This window comes from Vicugna pacos, chromosome 31 (assembly GCF_048564905.1).
Source record: "Vicugna pacos chromosome 31, VicPac4, whole genome shotgun sequence".
Taxonomy (NCBI): Eukaryota; Metazoa; Chordata; class Mammalia; order Artiodactyla; family Camelidae; genus Vicugna; species Vicugna pacos.
Genome location: NC_133017.1, coordinates 23,968,620 through 23,987,379, shown reverse-complemented (window position 1 = coordinate 23,987,379; position 18,760 = coordinate 23,968,620). Strand labels below are relative to the sequence as shown.

General features: G+C 53.4%; 1 protein-coding gene across 4 annotated transcripts in view; it reads right to left on the bottom strand.

The window, feature by feature from the left end:
• Positions 1–202: 202 nt before the first annotated feature.
• ROR2 (receptor tyrosine kinase like orphan receptor 2) overlaps positions 203–18,760 on the bottom strand; it is a 189,308-nt gene continuing 170,750 nt past the window's right edge. For 2 of the 4 annotated variants that reach the window (XM_072952444.1, XM_072952445.1), the window contains exons 5-9: positions 12,495–12,622; positions 8,643–8,957; positions 7,221–7,466; positions 3,780–3,982; positions 203–2,438 (exon numbers count right to left, since the gene is read on the bottom strand). In XM_072952444.1, coding sequence (XP_072808545.1) covers positions 993–2,438; positions 3,780–3,982; positions 7,221–7,466; positions 8,643–8,957; positions 12,495–12,622 — 2,338 coding nt within the window. In that variant the 3' untranslated portion in view covers positions 203–992. Of the gene's footprint in view, positions 2,439–3,682; positions 3,983–7,220; positions 7,467–8,642; positions 8,958–12,494; positions 12,623–18,760 lie in introns of those variants that run through there. The other 2 variants (XR_012065875.1, XM_072952446.1) reach the window with 2 other exon arrangements.

Genomic DNA, 18,760 nt, shown 5'->3' with positions numbered 1-18,760 from the left:
CTGTCCCGCGTGTCGGCGGCGGCGCGCCCGTGGGCCTTCTCCCACGGGAGCTCTGAAGTGAACGGACCTCGCTTACGTGTGGTACAAACACAAGCAAACCGAAGCGCAATCAGGTGGCCCCCCCAAAGTGGGGACCGTGAACAGTTAAATTACCACGTCATTATTTTCAGCTCAAAATACTTCAATGAAAATGGCATACAAAAACCGTATAAATTACATTTAAGGTCTGTACATGATTCTTCAAAAAAAATAACAATACTGTGCTCTGTACAATATTGCTGCCTTTCTAACATTCCAACCCCCCCCGAAAAAAAAAAACATAAAACTTTCCCTTGAATTCCAGAAAAGTGGGCAAAATACACATGCAGGGTAATTCAAATCATTTCACAAAAAGACAAAGTCGTGTGGGTTTCTTCTAAGGCACATTGTGTTGTAACACGGAGCTCCCATCTCAGAAGCCCCTTCTCATCCGACCCTGACAGGGGGCAGAAGGCATGTCCTGTTCCTGCACATCTTTGGTGGCTGAAGGCAGGCTGTCGCCCGCAGGGGGCAGTAGAGAGAAAAGCATCCTTCTCCATCCTCATCCAACAGGCCAGTCGCTGGGACTTGCAAAGCCCGTGGTCCCACTTTGCTGCCTTCTGCAGGCCTGTTTCCCCCAAAGTCTGGAAGTATTCGATCCATGTGCGACGTGGAGGGAAGATGCCACCTTCAATGCACAGGCAGTGCTCACCGCTGATCTACCTCCGGGGAAATGCAGGTGGCCCTGGGGGTCCCCGTGCGTCCTGCTGGGCCTGCCAACCTTGCCTGGCCAGGCACCATTGGCTAAAAGACCCTCCAACCAAACAGGTGGCCACAGCGCAGCTCTGTGCACGAGAGGACGACAGAGCAGGGCTTCACACAGTGACATGCTCACAGCCCACCAGTGCCCAGGGCTCACTCCTCCAGGCGGCTCGTCTCCCCCCACCCCCGAGCGCGCCACGGCCCGGCCAGCCTCAGGCCTCGAGCTGGACCTCGGCCTCGTCCATCTGCAGCGTGTCATTGTCTCCCAGCAGCTCGGTCTCGGGGACGGAGCCGTCCTCCTCCTCCTCCGCTTCCTGCACGGGGCTCTGGGCCACGTCTTCTGGGACATTCTGTGTGTCCTCGGTGCCCTCCGAGAGCAGGGCTGCCCTGTCGGCCACGGACGTGTTGGAGGGCGCGGTGGTGACGTACCCTGTGCTGGTGGAGCCGCTGCCGCTGTGGTGGGAGCCGGGCTTGGGGACCATCTGGGCGGGCACCTGCTGCGGGGCCATCTGCATTGGGATCTGGACCGGGTAGAAGTTGGGCAGGTAGGCGCCGTAGGCCGGCACTGGCTGGTAGCCGTTGACGGGGATGTAGAGCTGGGGCGGGGGCACCATGGGTCTGATCTGGCCCTTCATGGGCATGAACGGGGGCTGCGGGAAGGGCTGGGCCTTCTGCTTGGGGCCGCCGTAGCGGGCGTTGCTGACGTTACTCACAGGGCTGGTGCTCAGGGAGCTGGTCTGCGTGGCGTTGCTGGCCCCCGACGTCTGCGCCGAGCTGTTGTAGGAGGACAGGTTGCCCCAGGCGCGGAGCCGGCTGTGGATGTCCTTGAAGCGGGGCCGCCGGCTGGGGAACTCGTGCCAGCACTCGATCATCAAGGCGTACACCCAGGCGGGGCAGTCGTCGGGGCAGGGCAGCACCTGCCGGCTGCGCACCATCTCCAGCACGTCCTGGTTGGAGTGCCCGCAGTAGGGCTGCAGGCCGTAGCTGAACACCTCCCACAGGACCACGCCGTAGGACCAGATGTCCGAGTCCACGGAGAACTTGCCGTACACGACGGCCTCGGGGGACATCCAGCGGATGGGCAGCGGCGCGCTGCCGGCCAGCTTGTAGTAATCGGCCGCGTACACCTCGCGGAACAGCCCCAGGTCCGAGATCTTCACCGTCAGCTTGTCGTACACCAGGACGTTGCGCGTGGCCAGGTCCTTGTGGACCACGTGGTGGCTGGACAGGTACTCCATGCCGGACGCGATCTGCGCCACCACGTGCACGAAGTCGGGCGGCTCCAGGGCGGACTTGACCGTGCGGTCGTCGTCCGTGCTGCCCACGTCCGAGTGCGGCGAGCGCATGACCAGGAACTCGTGCAGGTCGCCGTGGGGGCAGTAGCCGAAGACCATGCTGAGGGGCTGGTCCTTGGTCACCACGCCCAGCAGGCAGACGATGTTGGGGTGCTGCAGCCGCGCCCGCAGCAGGGCCTCGTGCCGGAACTCCTCCCGCAGCGGCCCCTCCGCCTTGTCCTTCAGCGTCTTGATGGCGACGGCCTGGGTCTGCTCGCCCGGCGCCGGGCCGAACAGGTGGCCTTTGTAGACCTTCCCGAAGCGGTCCTCCCCGAGCTCCTCCATGAACCGCACCGTGGACAGGCTGATCTCCTTGAGTTTGGCCTGCGGAGAAGAAAAGCCCCCGTGAGACATTTCTGCCGCCGAGGCAGGAGGCGGCGGGGCCGGGCTTCGGGGCCGGGCTGGGCGTAGGGGCCGCCTCCTTGCGGGGGACTCGCCTGTGCGGCTTCGCCCGGGCTCAGCCTGCCGCACACACGCTCTCTGCTCTTAAACGTGCCCTGATGCCACGAGGCTGCATGAAACCTTCAAAACGGGACCCGACCAGCCTGCAAATTATGCCCCCGCCCCAAAGTGCCACTGCAGAGTGTGCCTGTGTGAGGGTGTGTGTGCACACCTAGTTACACACACACACGTGAGCCAAGCTGAGCTCACCTCCCCCAGCCGTGTCCCCCACTCGGCCTTTCCTGCCACGCCCTGCTATGAGCCGACAGACAGGCCCAGGCCCCACTGCCCATGACAGCAGGACGCCGTGTCTCACTGTTGAACCCAGAGGTGCACATCCCAGGATTTGCGTCATTTTTAGCGCCCAGGCCAGATGCTCTGCAAAAGGCCTGTCTTGCTGTTTCCTCTTGATTACATCCCCATTAGATGCCTTTGACAGAAGCACCACAAAGGTGAAACTGGTCTGAACAGCTCCCCTCCCGGCTTCTCCACCTTCGCCCGCTCTGTGTGCCCGGCCCCTGTCCTCGGAGGCTCTGTGACCCCAGAGGAATCCGTGTCCTCCCCTTCCGGCCCGCCCCCGCCCCCAGCAAACACAGTGACTCCTGGCTACAGAGCTCAATGAGTCCACTCCTCAAAGCCTGGGTGGAAGTAATTTTCCCCCTAAAGCTTGCAAAGAACGTAATGTCCCTTCTCTGCAGCTGGGCGACGGGGACAGACGTTCTCCTGTCCTGCACTGCAGGGTGTTCCCGTTACCCTAAGAACTCGGGGGGGGGGGGCTGTCCCACCTCCACTACAGGACTGTTGCTCTGTCCTTCCCTGAAAACGAAACACAGCAAAAGCAACCCAACCCCAAACTGACCAGAAAAAAGGCCCTCATCCCTTAAAAATGCCACATCCACCCTCAAATGGTGGGGCAACCAGAGCCCTTGTTTGGTGTGTCCTCCCGTGGGGACAGTCGAAGCACCGCGGAGTGAGGACAGCTCCCTCGGGCCCGTGCTAACAGGGCTGGTCTTGGCTGAGGGTGAAGAGTGAATTCCGTTTATTTCCTAAGGACACAAAAGTCCTGATATAGTTCAGAGAAGAAATGGCAAAATGAAGGCCAGTTTAAAAGAACCGTGTGTCGTGTATCAAGCAAATGAAGAACCCTAGCGTTAGGGGTAACCAATCCCCAGGCAGAGGTTAAGGCTGGAGGAGCTGCCTCTTTAAATACATGGGCCCAGAGACCTGTTTGTGCTGGCTAATGAGAGGCATCTCCACATCCTGGCTGGGGGAGGCCATCAGCTGCCGCCGCTGCGGCGTCGAGGCAGAAGCCTTCTGCTTGTTCCGGCACATGCAGACCAGGAAGAAGAGGCACGCGATGACCAAGGGGATGGCGATGCTCGGGACCAAGATGTACAGGATGCCCATCCTGCTGCTGTCCTGGGGACCTGTGAACAGCCAGGTGGTTACAATTTTCCAGGAAACATCCCCCTTCTCAACTCCAAGCCCTCCACCGACCCATTCCCACCTCCAACTAAAATCCTTCAGCACAAGGAGATAACCAGGTCAGCTGCCCAAAAGGACAGAAATATAAACCAAACCCCAAAGAGGGAAAGTCTCCCCTAAATGCACAGTTCGCTCTGCATTTCTAAGACGGAACCTAAACCTGCCCGCCACAGAAACAGACCAGAATGCAGAGCACAAAACCCAATCAGCTCTGAAGGTCCCGCAGCAGCAGGAACCACCACCAGCTTCCTTCCTAATCTGAACACGGCCAGAATAGGCGCTCTGCCCTTTGCATCTTCAATGCAAAACTCCACGGAGCACTTCTGTCGGGCTCGTCCCCAGGGAAGAAAACCGGATCCTGGGATTAGAGATGGTCCTTGCCTTCCTTCAACGTTTTCAGGGTTTCCACACTGCGGTACAATGAGCACACATTCTCTGGAGATAATCGTTTGAAGTGCATTTGATTTAAAAGTGCGCTGGCAGCCAATGAGTTTGACCCCACAGTATGCACTGGGGCACAAGAAATGTTCAAAAACAATGGTAAGGTATATAAAAAACGAGTTTCTTCTGTATGTTCATTATCTTGTAATAACCTTTAATGAAAAAGAATATGAAAACGAATATATGTGTGTATATGCATATATATGCATGGCTGGGACATTACGGTGCACACCGAAAACTGACACACTGTAACTGACTATACTTCAATTAAAAAAAAAATGCTAAGGTGCACGGTCTGAGGCTTTGAGGCGTTTTGCCTTCAGCTTGTCCACAGTGAAGAGCGAGGCTTTGTCTCCCCAGGCAGGACTCATGGAAAGACGGCGAGGGCCCCCGGCCGCAAGGCTGAAGCATCGCCGGCACCAGTGCTGACGACTCAAGGAGGGCTGGGGCTTCTGCAGGGCGAGTGGCGGAACGCAAGTTCCCCAAAAGGCCGCCTCGCCACCGCCCCTCACTTCTCCAGCAGTTTTCATATTAACCTGGTGAGTAATTACATGGGACTTGGGCGTCCCTTTGAACAGTGAGTGAGTAATGAGCTCTCCACCTGAAAGCAAACAAGTCATTTGGTCCACGAGGTCCCTGAGAGATGAATTCCATTCTAAAAAATGACCGCTCTCCCCACCAGCATGAAAAAGCATCGTCCCAAATCCAGTCTTGCTCCCCAGACTCCAGAAGATCAGATCAAATCAAACCACACACGGAACTCTCCTGGCCCCACCCTGGGGGCAGATGTTCTAGAAGTTTCAGGGGCAGTGGAGATTCTGGGTTATTTTTCATGAGGGTCAGGTGGGGGCACATTCCAGACTCCCCAGACCAAGGGTAGAGATGGGAACACTGTCCACCCAGAGGTTTCTACAATCATTGATTTTATCATTATCTTCTAAAAAAATCACCAACAGCACCCTTGCTTATTAATAATTATAGTATTACAGAAAAGTGAAGACCCCTAGTGGCTAATTTCACCAAAGGCTGTACCATTGTTAACAGGTTGGTATTCACTTAATTTTTTTATGTATATATTTAAGTTGAACATGAAATGACTGACAGTCCAGGAATTTGACAAACAAAAGCACCTGTTTCATATAATTCTTTAAAAATAGAATTTTAAATGGAATTCATTTAAAATAGAATCATATCATCCATATTCTCCTGGTCCTGGTTTTGTGGCAGAATTTCTGTATCTCGGGCCACTTTTCTTGCAGAACAGACAGCTCCAGGCATTTATCAAGAACTGCGTACCGTCCCACGGTCCGGATGTGCTCCAGTTACCATCCAGCCCTCTGCTGGCAAACAATTCCTTTCTCACTGAGCTACTAAAAGCGATTCTGCAATAAATAACCTTGCATTTCTGCCCTTTAAGTGCAAATATGTCGGCAACACAAGACTCCTGGAATTGCCAGGGCAAAGAAGGTACATATTTTTCTTTATGTTTTGCTTTATTTTTAATTGCAAAAATAATGACTGCTCGTTGTAAAAACATCTTATGTTTCAACACTCTGTAGGTCTTGCGAAGTCACTGCTAAAAGTTTGGGGTTTCTTCCCAGGACTTTTTCCATGAAATACAGGGGTGTCTGTGTGCTCATTCACATACCTTTCACTCATTTTGTTTCTTTTACAAGGAAGGAAGGAAGGAAGGAAGGAAGGAAGGGAGGGAGGGAGGGAGGGAGGGAGGAAGGAAGGAAGGGAGAAAGGAAGGAAGGAAGAGGGAGAGAACGAAAGGAAGGAAGAAAGAGAGAGAAAGATGGAAGGGAGGACGAGGAGAGAAAAAGACAAATAGAAAGGCAGAAAGAGAAAGCAAAAAGACATAACACATCTATTGCCCTACAACTTGCTTCGTTCCCTTAACAAGTCAATATGAACATCCTTCCTTGCAGGGAATTTTTTTTAAACAACTGTAGCATTCCAAAGGGTAGCTATCCTATAATCTAACTATCAATGCTTTCATTCTTTTTTTTTTTTTAATGGAGGTACTGGGGATGGAAACCAGGACCTCGTGCATGCTAAGCATGTGCCCTACCACTGAGCTGTACCCAACCCTCAGCATTTTCATTCTTCAAATGCATTCCTGCACAGAGATAATGACGCCTGTAAAGTCTGCAACCATTAACTACACGTTCTCCTCCCAGTTATAATTTAAGAGGGAAACTGCAGGGAGACCAGTGAAGAGATTTAAGTTCTACTTTCTCCCCACTCTGCCAAGGCTAGGGGTGAAAGCTGAACAGAGTGGGAGGCGAGGGAGGGGAGCAGGAGGCTGTGCCCCTCTACGGATGCTGCTCTGAGAAGCCAGTGGTAACTCACACAGGAAGCATTTTTACTAATAGCGGGAAATACGTGGCTATGTTAATTGACAAACAAGATGCCAAACTGAATATCCCGGGACCACACACGGAAAAAAGGGCTGATGGAAGGGCCCCCAAGTGTAAGCAGCAGTCTGTGCTGAGTGGAGAAATTAAAGGTGATTTGCGCATTATTCTTTAGACTTTTCTATAACTTAAGACATCCTGTAACGACCAGATTTTACTTTAACAACCAGCAACAGCTTTACTTCAAACAAATAACCACGGTGGTGACATGGCGGGGAGGGAGGCGGGCGGCCCAGAGCCACCCGCCTCCTGGTCCCGTGTCATCACAAAGAGCACCCCACAGTCAACACTTTAAAAAAAAGAGAGAGAGAATACATACTACAAGAAGGTACGTCACACAGTTCCATGCGTACGTTTTTATTCTGCGTGAAGCACCAGGGCCCTTCCATCTGCCCCCCGGGGTTCCGGCAGTAGGCGTGCCCCCCTCCGAGCTCGGGGAAGTCGGCGCTGGTCAGGCGGTGGCTGTGCGGGTGCTGCTGGGCCCAGGGCTGGCACTGGTGGCCCGACTTGGTGGTGCTCGCCGTCCCTCTGTAATCCGTGCCCGAGCCGTTGTAGCACTGATGGTCTGCGAGAGAGGACGCGTGAGAAGGCCCGCAAAGTCAGAGGACGCAGCCCTCCTCCCGGGGGACAGACAGCACCTTCTTTCAACTATCCCGGAAAGGAACAGCAAAACCACCTGGTCTGCAGGTCCCCAGTTTGGCATTTCCAAAAGACCAGAGGACTTGCCATAATGTCCAAGAAAAGCAGCATTAAAAAGAATGGTAACAGCCCCAAGTCCACCAATTAAATTGGCAGGTGCGCCAGAGCCGGACACGGGCAAGACAGCCCGCCCATCGGAAGTCATTCCGTGGCCCTGATACCCCTTCGGACCCACCAGGCGCCCCCATTCCACCACGAGAATGTCAGCCCCCAACCTCAGGTTCACTCGCACTGGAAGCAAAACCAAACTGTGTGGGAGGGAAGGGAAGCTCCCAGGCCTGGCCCATAACCCCGTGAGGATGCAGCTCAGCCCCGTGTGAGCAGAGCCCCGCGCTCACTGCACCACCCGGGACATCCGGGGCCTCTCTGAGCCACAGCTGGGCTGTGGATCTGTGGACCACTGGCTCCACAGTGCTTGCTCTGTGCAGGTACGATTCTAAGAACTCTCCAAATAGTAACTCAGTTAATCCCCACTCCAGTTCCTGGGGTCAGTGGTTACATCGCCGTGTAATAGGAGGATGTGGGTATTTGAGCAGCTGGCCCAAGGTGCCATGGGGCCAGCCCTGCAGCGGGATTTGGATGGTACCCTGGGTCTGGAGACCAGGCGAGGGCCCAGCCACCCTCCTGGAAACCCAGCCCAGCCAAGGCAGTGATTACTTCTCCAGCCTGGGAGAGGGGTGATCTCTTCTTGGTCGCCCCCTTCAAGGAGAGCCACCACCCGGACTCAGTGAGTGCTGAGAGGTGCCTGTGGATCAAGGCAGGCTTGGAGGCCAGCCCTGCGTCCCCTAAAGGTCCTCACAGCCTTGGCAGCAGGCACGGAGAGGACTCCCATCTTAAAGAAGCAAGCCTGGTGTCCATGGGACAGAGTGACTTACTCGGGTCCCCCAGACAGGCGGGGCCGAGTGGGCTGTGTGCCTGGAGCTGGCTGGCTGCCCTCCTGGCGTGAGGGCCGGGTCTGGGGGCTCCCCCCGACAGAACGGGGTCCCGGGGCTCTAAGAGGCAGGCCCCCCGGCCCCCCGGGGGCGCGCGCGCGCGGACTCACAGCGGCCCAGCCTCTCGGCCGGGATGCCGATGCGCATGCAGTTGGCGGCGTCCGGGCTCTCGGGCAGGGGCAGCGCCTCGCACTTGGGCAGCTGCAGCCGCATGAGGATGAGCGGGTTGGAGCGCGCGATGGTGTACTCCTGGCGGCACAGGTCGCTCTCCAGCACCTCGCACTCGTCCCGGCACAGCTCGCGCGGCTTGGGCGCCTGGGAGCGCGCGTCGCACAGCGGGAACACGAAGTGGCAGAAGGACGGGATGGCGAACTGCGAACACTGGTCCGACAGGTGCGTGGACGTGCCGATCATGGTGAAGGCGGCTGCGGAGGCGGCGAGGCCAGCGTTAGGACGGGGGGCGTCCCGCTGCCCGCCGCCCCTGGCCCGTCTCCCCTCGTGCCTCCTGCTCCAGCGACGCCCCTGGCCCATCTCCCGCCCAGCCCCCCCCGCCCTGCCCGCATCCCTGCCCCCACTTCCCATCCGTGCCCCGCTCCCCCTCCGCCGTGATTTGCACCAGACACAGAAGGCCCCAGTCCTAGAGCTTCACTTACAAACGTCAAAAGCGAAACAAGAAAGAAGTGAAGCAAAGCCCCACATCTCATCCAGCCGGACGCGGCGTCCACGTCAGGAAGGTCCTGCTATCAGACCCAAGGCCACTTCCTAAGGGCCTGCTGTGAACTGGGGGAGGTGAAGCCGTGGGCTGAGAGGCTTCTAGGAGAGACTGGAGAAGAGGCACAAAGGCCTTGGTCTCCCGGACATCCCGGGACCTGGGAGCAGAGAGGCGGCCTGGCCTGCGAGAGGATGCCCCCGGGGATGCAGACAATGTGCCAGGAAGATGGACCATCAGCCCTGTGACATGCTGCCCTGGGGGGAGGTGGCTGGACTGAAAGAGCCTCCTCTGGCGGAGTCTGGGGAGGCTCGAGGCGGGGTCACGCGGCGGCGGGGGGTGAGGGTGGGGGGAGCTTGGCGTAAAGCTGCGGGAGCGCTGGAGCCCAGGCCAGTGGGCTTGCTTTTTAGGGGCAAGACGTCACAGGACGCTTGATGGGGGGAACCGGACAGCTGACTAGAGAAAGGAAGGGGGTGGGGGCTGCAGGGACCAGGTCTGGGCAGGTGAGCGGGAGCCGAGCTGCCAGTGGCAGGAGGGAAGGTGGTCACTCCAGGGCGCTCCTGGCTGTGACGGTCAGGGCTCCAAGGAAGGCATCCGCCGTCCGGCGCCCAAGCCAGAAGGCCCACCCAGTGTAATCTGTGAACGAGCTGCGTATAACGATCTGACCTGGGCAGCTAGAGAAAGAGGGGGCCCCGTTGCCTGCACACTCTGCTGAGAGGTGGGGGTAGGAAACCCGAGAGGCTGGAATTTAAGTCCCTGGGGCGCTCCAGCTCGGCCCGGGACTTGTGGCGCCATGCCCAGCATGGCCAGCAGGTGGCGCTGCTGGCGCCCCTTTCCCCCAAGAGACCCACCAGGTGGGTGGGGCTGGATGAGCCGGCCTGGGAGCGCAGGTCCGGCCCTGCCCCGTCCTTTACTACCGGACAGTCACCCGGTCCTTTCTGGGCCTGGGTCTTTATCTGTCAAGTGGCCACGCTTTTTATGGAGTGTGTATCTCCTGAGCTGTCTTCCCTTCTGAGTGAGACGGACTGCACTCTGTCCATGGAGTGTGCCTCTTTCTAAATAAACTTGCTCTCACTTCAAAATTTAAAAAGTTAAAAATTAATAAAACAGTAAAATAAAACTGAGGAACAGACAGGTGAGAAGTTAAGATCTCTGGGGTTGAAGAAGCAGGTCTGAACCCAGCTCAGTCCCATCACGTGGCTTTGGCGACTGACCATCCGGAGGTCTTGACCTTTGCCCCCAGGCAGGGAAAGAGCTGAGAAAGCCAAACATGGTGTTCCTTTCGGGGTATAAACGGGCAGGATGTCACGACTGACCCTTTTAGGATTTCCCCTCCTCCCCTCCCCGAACCCATCAGGTGAGAGCTTATTTCCGAAGGGTGGTTCTAGGCACCAGCTCGTGTCCTTGCTTTTATCCACACCCTGCACGTCACACGGAGGGCTGCTGGGGCCCATCCCCTGGGGAGCTCCCCTGGAACCAGTCCTGGGGACTCTCTCCGAACAGACCATCTCCACGGCCAACGCACACGTCAGTCAGTCCAGAGCAACCTCACCTTTGTTTTTTTCAAAGAAACCCCACACATCTAGCGACTCCTCCTTCTAAACTTCTATCTAAAAACCGCTGCAAAATGAGTCCGCTTAGCCATCCGAGCTGCTAATCCTTTAAACAATTCCTGAAGAAGTCACCGAGGGACAGTCGTGGGTCTTCCATCAGTGTTTGCCAATTAGCGGGATGTGCAATTAGTTCTGGAGTCTGCGGCCAGCATTTTAAAAGATGATTAGAACAGAACAGAGGAGGTCAGGGCACACAGTTCGCATTAAGGCCGTAACCAACTTCTGTCCTCAGTGAAATGAAACTGAAGAGAAACACTCAGAGAGCCCTGCCTCTGTTAAGGGTGCATGTTGCTTCCCGTAACCCATCGCAGGGCTATGAAACAGATGCGTATGTACACTTGGTCACGTGTAAAGGACACTTTTGACTGTGTGTTGAGGTCAGAAAGGTCTGAGAAGTTCTGCTTTAAATGGAATCAAAAGCTTTTCCAGTGAGAGATGCTGACATTTTCAAGACATTCTCCCCTTAGACCAAGACGGAGACTTCCAGGATCTACAGGTCCCGTTACTGCCTTTCTGTTTGTCACTGGACACCTGGCCGTGTCCTCAGGGGGTCTGTAACCATGGGCCAGGTGGGCCCCTCTGTGACCTTGACCTTAGATCTTCCAGACTGAGGGGAAAAGACAAAGCCAGGCTTGCCCTGGACTTGGAAGGACATTCAGCGGCACCTGAGTGCCCACCTGGGATCCTCCTTGTGCCCTTACCAGGCAAGCCTTCGTGAACCCCACCAGAGCCTCTGGGGAGCCCCGCACCAGGGGTTGGCTGGGGCCAGAGCCACTGTGCAGAGAACCTAGCTCAGCAGGGTCCCCTGTCACCTTCGCAAGACCCTGTTCCTCAGAGAGCCTGGAGAGAAGGGTGTGCTTGTGGGGAGAGCAGAGACAGGAGGAGGGGGGCCTCGGGGGCCCTGGTCTAGTGCACTTTCTCACTTCTCACTCCAGGGGTTTGCCCCCAGGAAGTCCTTGACGTCGGTGTGAGGACTACCCGCCAACCAGAGATGCTAACTGCTACCAAGGCATACGCCGGGCAGCTCCACCCCTCCGCGCTCTGCTCCCTTCCTCACACCGGCAGGCAGGCGCCTGAAGACCTGACTGTTCCTGGAAGCGAAGGGCCGACGGGGGTCTGAGTTCACTGCGCTGTCCCCGGGCGCAGCACATGGCCTGGAACCTCTCCCCGCAACAGCTAAAATCAGGCCCGGGTACCTCCCAACCACGCGCAGCTCCGAGAGGGCGCAGAGTCGGGAAAGGCACAGCCGAGAGTGAAGGTTGCGGGCGCCGGGCTGCCTGCCTCAGGGTGGCGGTCCTGGAACAGGAGGCCCTGGCCACACGGTGAGGACAAGACAACACAGGGCTTCCGACCCACGCGGGTGGCCTGATTCAGTGTGTAAGCACATTCTGAGCGGAGTGCGCTTGCTAATTTGAACAGACAAGTGGGAACATTTTAGAATGAACCACGGTGGTAATTGCAACTGATTCTGAAAAAAAAAAAAAAAACTCTGACTTTCTACTGCAGGAGGCAGGGAACGGGGGACTCACCGCCCGAGGTCGTAACCGACAAGACACACAAGAGGGACCAGAAACACACACGTGAGTGACAGGCAGCTGCACGCATGCGCCTTGTCTCAGCACAAGGGTCTGCGCCCCTACCTGTGATGCGGTTTTCAATCTCGCCCTGCATCTGGAGGGAGTCCACGTAAATGGTCCGGTTCCCAATGAAGCGGGCACAGGCGATCCCCCGGTAAGGCTGGCAGAATCCATCCTCGTGGTAGTCATCCCTGGTGAACACACAGTCTGTCAGCACACCGGAAGGTATCACGTATCCCCGATGGCTTTCTTTTTTTTTTCTTTTAAAATTGGTCCCTTGGTACTTATCCAAATGAACTGAAAACTTCTGTCCACACCAAAACCTGCACATGAATGCTTATAGCAGCTTTTAGTCATAATTGCCAAAACTTGGAAGCAACCAAAACATCCACAGGTGAATGGAGAAACCGTGGTACCTCCAGACAATGGAATATTACTCATCATCAAGAGGGAGTGAGCTCTCAAACCATGAAAGGACATGGAGGAACTTAAATGCACATTATTAAGTGAAGGGAGTCAGTCTGAAAAGGCTGCATGCTGTTTGAGCCCAACTCTATGGCATCCTGGAAAAGGCAAAATTATGAAGACAGTAAACAGATCGGTGAACGCCAAGGGGTGGTAAATAGAAGAGGGGTTTTCAGGGCAGTGAAACCATTCTGTATGGTACTATAATGGTGGGTGCATGGCATGATACATTTGTGCAGACTCACAGAGTGTGTTAACACCAAGAGTGAGCCCCGAGGTGAACTACGGACCAGCTACTAATAGCACATCAGCGTTGGCTCATGGACGGCAACAAATGCACCACACTGACACACGAGCTGTGTGCGTATGTGCAGATGCGGGCACGTGGAGGGCTGCAGGTGAGCGCTCCAAGAACCCCCTGTACTTTCTGTTCAGTTTTTCTGTAAACCTAAAATTGCTCTGCAATATAAAATCCGTAAACTTAAAAAAAAAAAAATTCCGGCGTCTTTAAGAGGAGAGGGAGGATGGAAGCAAGGAAGGGTGAATTGAGCGTGAAAAATGGATTATAAAGGTGACGTGCACACACGGGTGGCTACGTGCTCGTGCGTACGTTCAAAGACACACAGAACACCAATGACCAACACGTTCCTCTTAGCCTTATTATACCACCATTCACTTCTGTTGTTTGCAAGCAGGCCTTCTAAGAAAATGACGATCACCCAGAAACCGTATTTTACCGTTAAAACGGTGGGAGAGAATTCTTTGAAACGGAGAAAAGCAGTGGAGGGGGTGCCGAAAAGTCGGGCAGGCCCTCAAAGAGCTTGGACAGGGAGCTGCGTCTATTACACAACAGAGGTGTGGCCTCGTCACTGCCACGGAGCACAGACCACGTGCAGAAGTACGGGTCACGGAGAGGGAGACGCACAAAGGCGCAGCCCCGCCTCCGCCCCGCAGTCGGACCTTCCCCGCTGGCAGGGGACAGCCTGCTTGATTATTTTCAGTAAAACCTGTTGGTCCTGCCTTCAGCCGATGAGATCAGTCAACCTAAGCACCCCGATGCTTTTCAAAGGATGCTCCAAAGAGACAGTGAAAGCGGGCCGTGGCGCATATATCAGGGCTGCTGTCAGCTGGAGCTCACAGGAGAGGGGGCCTGGCGCCCCCAGGACAAGCTTCAGCAAGTGCCTGGGGCCTGTAATTAAGTTGCTTGTTTTCTAACCAATCTGCAACCTGCCATAAGCCTAACGCTTGCCATCCACCCTACGCTGATCTAGACCATCCCTGAACGAAAGCTGGGCTGCGTCCAATCCGACCAAAGGGCCTTACGGATCCCTGTGTCAGTGTAAAAGCTGGACGCTGGGTAACAGTGGAGACAAAGGGGCTGGCGGGACACGAGCCGCCCCCGGCTCCCTCCCTCCTCTGCTGTCTTCTCGGACCCTGAAGAAAGCTTCTTTCTCAAAGAAAAGAACCTGGAGCCATAAATAATCTAAATAGGAGAGATGCTGGTGTCAACAAGAGCCGGATGCCCTTTCTCTCAAGCTCCCCAGCCCCATCATTTCTTTGGGTCAAGGATTCCTTAAATATAGTTTAAATATGCAAGCACAGGTGCTAACAAGACAGCCAACTCAGCCCTCTCTCACTCTCACTAAAACCAATGTGTACACTTGCCAAATACACAAACACAAGTGCAAGTCAACTCTGTCCCGGTGTGTGAGCCCCATGTCACCACCTGCAGGCTGGGTTGAGGGGGCTCCCCTGCTATGCTAGGAAAGTGGTAAGATGTGTGTGTTCCTATTAACATCAGCCATGCCTAGGGTAGGAGATTTGATTCAGTAAGTCCCTTGGGTGATCCCACAAGGGTGGGCAATTTCTCTTCTCTGCTTCAAGAGTCAAGAGATACTGGATAAAGAAGTTGTGCTACATATACACAATGGAATACTACTCAGCCCTAAAAAAGAATAAAATAATGCCATTTGCAGCAACATAAATGGACCTGGAGATTGTCATTCTAAGTGAAGTAAGTCAGAAAGATAAAGAAAAATACCATATGAGATCACTCATATATGGAATCTTAAAAAAAAGACACAAGTGAACTTATTTACAGATCAGAAACAGACTCACAGACATAGAGAACAACTTATGGTTACCAGGGGGGTAACGGGGTGGGAAGGGATAAATTGGGAGTTCAAGATTTGCAGATAGTAACTACTATATATAAAAATAGATGAACAGCAAGTTTCTACTGCGTAGCACAGGGAACTATATTCAGTATCTTGTAGTCACTTATAATAAAAAGAATATGAAAAGGAATGTATGTGTGTATGTGTATGACTAAAACACGATGCTGTTCACCAGAGATTGACACAATATGGTAAACTGACTATACTTCAATAAAATAATATAAAAATGAAAGAGTCAAGGGATGGAAAGCCTGGTCCCTCCCTGTGGGTTTCTCCCTGGCCACCGGCCAGGTGCCCTCAGGATGGGGGAATCAACAAGGGTGCAGGGAAGACACGCTGAGAAGGGGCTTAAGGCCATCACGTCTCGTCCACAGCTTTCTCGTCTCAGCGGGCTTCCCATCTGAATTTTAGAGAATGTCCAGAAATGCAAACAGAAGTGGCTGGACAATGGCATCCTTCGGGCTTCTGAATTTTAAGAAAACAAGTGGAGTAATTACTTCTCCGTTTCAAACGAAATTATGCTTCACCTTCACCTGGATTCGTCTGGGACCTCTGAAGAACGACAGAGCTGGAGAAAGTCTGCGAAGCTGGTCGTTCAGAGACCAAAGGAGACTGCCGAGACAGAAGCCGCCTGCTGTAAAACCCCTTAAAACACGCTCACCGAGTCGCAGAAGGTCAATGTTACAGAAACTCAGTTCTGGAAAGCTCCTCCCTTCCCGGGGCTGCCCGGCATTAGTTACCCAGAGGAAGGAGGAACATGCACACCCACAAGTTCACGGTCGAGGAAAGCGGGAGGGAGAAGTAACCACAGTAGTGGGTTAAAAAAAAGCAACAGGAAAGGAGAGGGAGATTGAGAGGAAACTGTAGAAGGAGTCATGGCGCTGTGATGGAAAGGGCTTCTCCACAAACGGCTGAGAGGATGCGGGTCTGCTCAGCACCTTCCCTCAACGGTACGTGCTACAGTTTGAAGAAAAGCTTAGATAAAGTCCTTGATATATACATATATATAACGAATAAGCTTTAAAGGAAAGTTGGCTCCTTTGAGGTTGAAAAGTAATCAGGGTCAAAATTCATGTGAAGTGTGAGACGGTAACTATTCCCCCAGTTTTTTGTTAAAAGCGGTTAAACCAGTTTCACAGTTGCTGGTTCTTAGCACGCCTGTAATAAACAGGCTTCCTGCCTGAGTGACGCAGAGGAAGAAACATCTTCAACAAAAACTGATACTAAACGCCGTAAGCTTCAGGTGACCTGCCGGTAATCTAACAAGACTTACCAAAATTCAATATTCCTGTTCATCCAAAGACAGCACTAAGAAAATAAAAAAAGTCAAGCCACAGGATGGAACAAAACACTTTGCATCTCTCTGGCAAAGGAATTATACACACAATATACAAAGAGCTCCCATAACTCAACAGGAAAACAAACAACACAGTAAAAATTGGACAAAAGGCCAGATACGTCACAAAAAATGTGTCCTTAGAAGATGGTCCTGTTTTTAGTGATTGAGGAAACGTAATTAAAGCATCAGGAATCATCATGACACAGTGATGGAGAATGGCTACAATTAAGTGACTGACGACATCAGATGTTGGACGTGGAGCAGCTGGAACTCTCCCACGGTGCTGGGGGCAGTGTGCGACGGAAAGACCACTCTGGGAATGAGTTTGACAATTTCTTACAGTTTATACATCCATCTGACCGGGCAATCTCACACCTAAGATTTACCCGAGAAGAATGAAAACGCGTTCCCCCAAATAGCTGAGCACAAATGTCCACAGCAGCTTATTTATAACTGCCCCAAAGAGGAAGCCCAAATGCCCACTGACAGGTGAATGAACACACTGAAGTATCTTCACACAACAGAATATTTGTTATCAATTAAAAGGGCGAAACCACAGGCATCGTCTTTCAGATATTATATTTTGTGAAAGAAGCCAGACATAAGCGTCTCCCAGGAGAACGCAAGCAGCACGTGGCAGGAATTTTGGGGTGTTTGTCTGTTTCATTCATTGTTAAAGCCCTGACACCTTGAACAGAGCCGGACACATAATGGGCCCTCAAGATCTGTGTGTTAAATTAATAAATGAATGAACGATTTCCTTGAAAATCAGACATCATACTTTCTTTCTCTCTGCTTCTGAGATGAAACACTCCTGGCATCCAATTATATTGATGTTCTCTGAGATGTGGCAAAAATGGGCACTTGGTCCATCTGAACACACCCAGCAGCAAAGCTCATGGCATAAAAACTCAAGGCAGCAGAACCTTTCAGAAACGCTGGCTTTTGCAACGGCCACTTGTAAGGCTGGGATCACACGAGCTGCCCAGGGGCAGAGACACAGGGTCTCCAGCGTTAACAGTTCACTAGCAAGTAAACGCTGCCTCGTCTACCATGTTCGGGGGGGCAGTTCCTCTCACATCAACCCCGGAAGACTGGTGACCTTGGGTAAATCTGGAGGTCGGGGTGTGGAAAGCTCTCATCCATGCACGTTGGGGCGTAAGAGCCAACACATGGGCTCAAATTAGAACAAAAAGACGTAGTGGGCACAACATTGTAAAATGATCATAAATCAATAAAAAATGTTAAAAAAAAAGCCGTAGAGGGCGCATGGAATGTGTTACTGCGTATTTCTCCTGCTTCCTCCTCAGCCTGATCAGGCTGCTGCCTTAGTGCATTTAACATCAGATGCTAACTGCTGGCCTTCTGTCCGAGTGAGTCGCCTTTTACCAGCTTGCTGGGAAGGCAGCCTGATTTCTCCTGAAATCATTTTTAATTACTGGCTTCCCAGTTGGCAGTTTCAGTTTTGTTTTGTCTTTTTAAATAGTGCTATTTCCCTGTAATTAGAATAAAGTTTGCACCAGTCTTAGGATGACCCCCCCACCCCCTCCAGCAGCAATGGAAGGGGTTTGAGGCAGAAGGAGGCTGAGTTCCGTTGAGACACGCACCATGTGAGGTGCCCGTGAGTCATCTGCCCAGAGACGGGCTGAAACGCGGGGGCCTGGGGATGGGGAGATAAGGCAGACTTAGAAGCAGAGAATGCAGGGTCATGAGTATATGGGTGGGGAATGGCTGAAGCCTTGGAATTATCTGCAGCTTGTGAAGCCAGAAATAAGAGAGGCTCAGGACATGGCCTCAAGGCAGGTGATTTCCCAGAGGCCAATAATTAACATCACTTTCAACTGTCCAAAAAAAATCACACTTTCCTTTAAGCAGACGTTTTTGCTGAAGCACACGGTGCGTGTACGCACTTGTGGGCCACCGGGGTGGCCCGAGCCAACACAGGAGACACGGAAGCCCCCATGCGCAGGCTTCAGGGAGCATCCCTCTGCCCTGTGGACCCACCTCCCCAGTGGCCGCCCCACCAGGGGAGGTATGCATCCATCATCGTGAAAATAAACCACGTTTTAAAAAAGCAGATATAAATGAAACCCATACATGAAGTCTGAGACACATACCTCCTGTTAATCCCCTCGCATTACCAAAACTGCCACCTGGGTAAGCTATAATAACCCTGTCTTTGAACTTCTCTCTGTGGAGAAACAGCCTGTTCTTAAAGCTTTTGTTCTGCATATACACACCCTCCTCGCCCCTCCCTTCAAATGGATAGAAGGGAAAACAATGTTTAAATGGTAATAAATCCCTGAACTTCTGAGGATCGCCACCCCCGCCTCCCTCAACACACACAC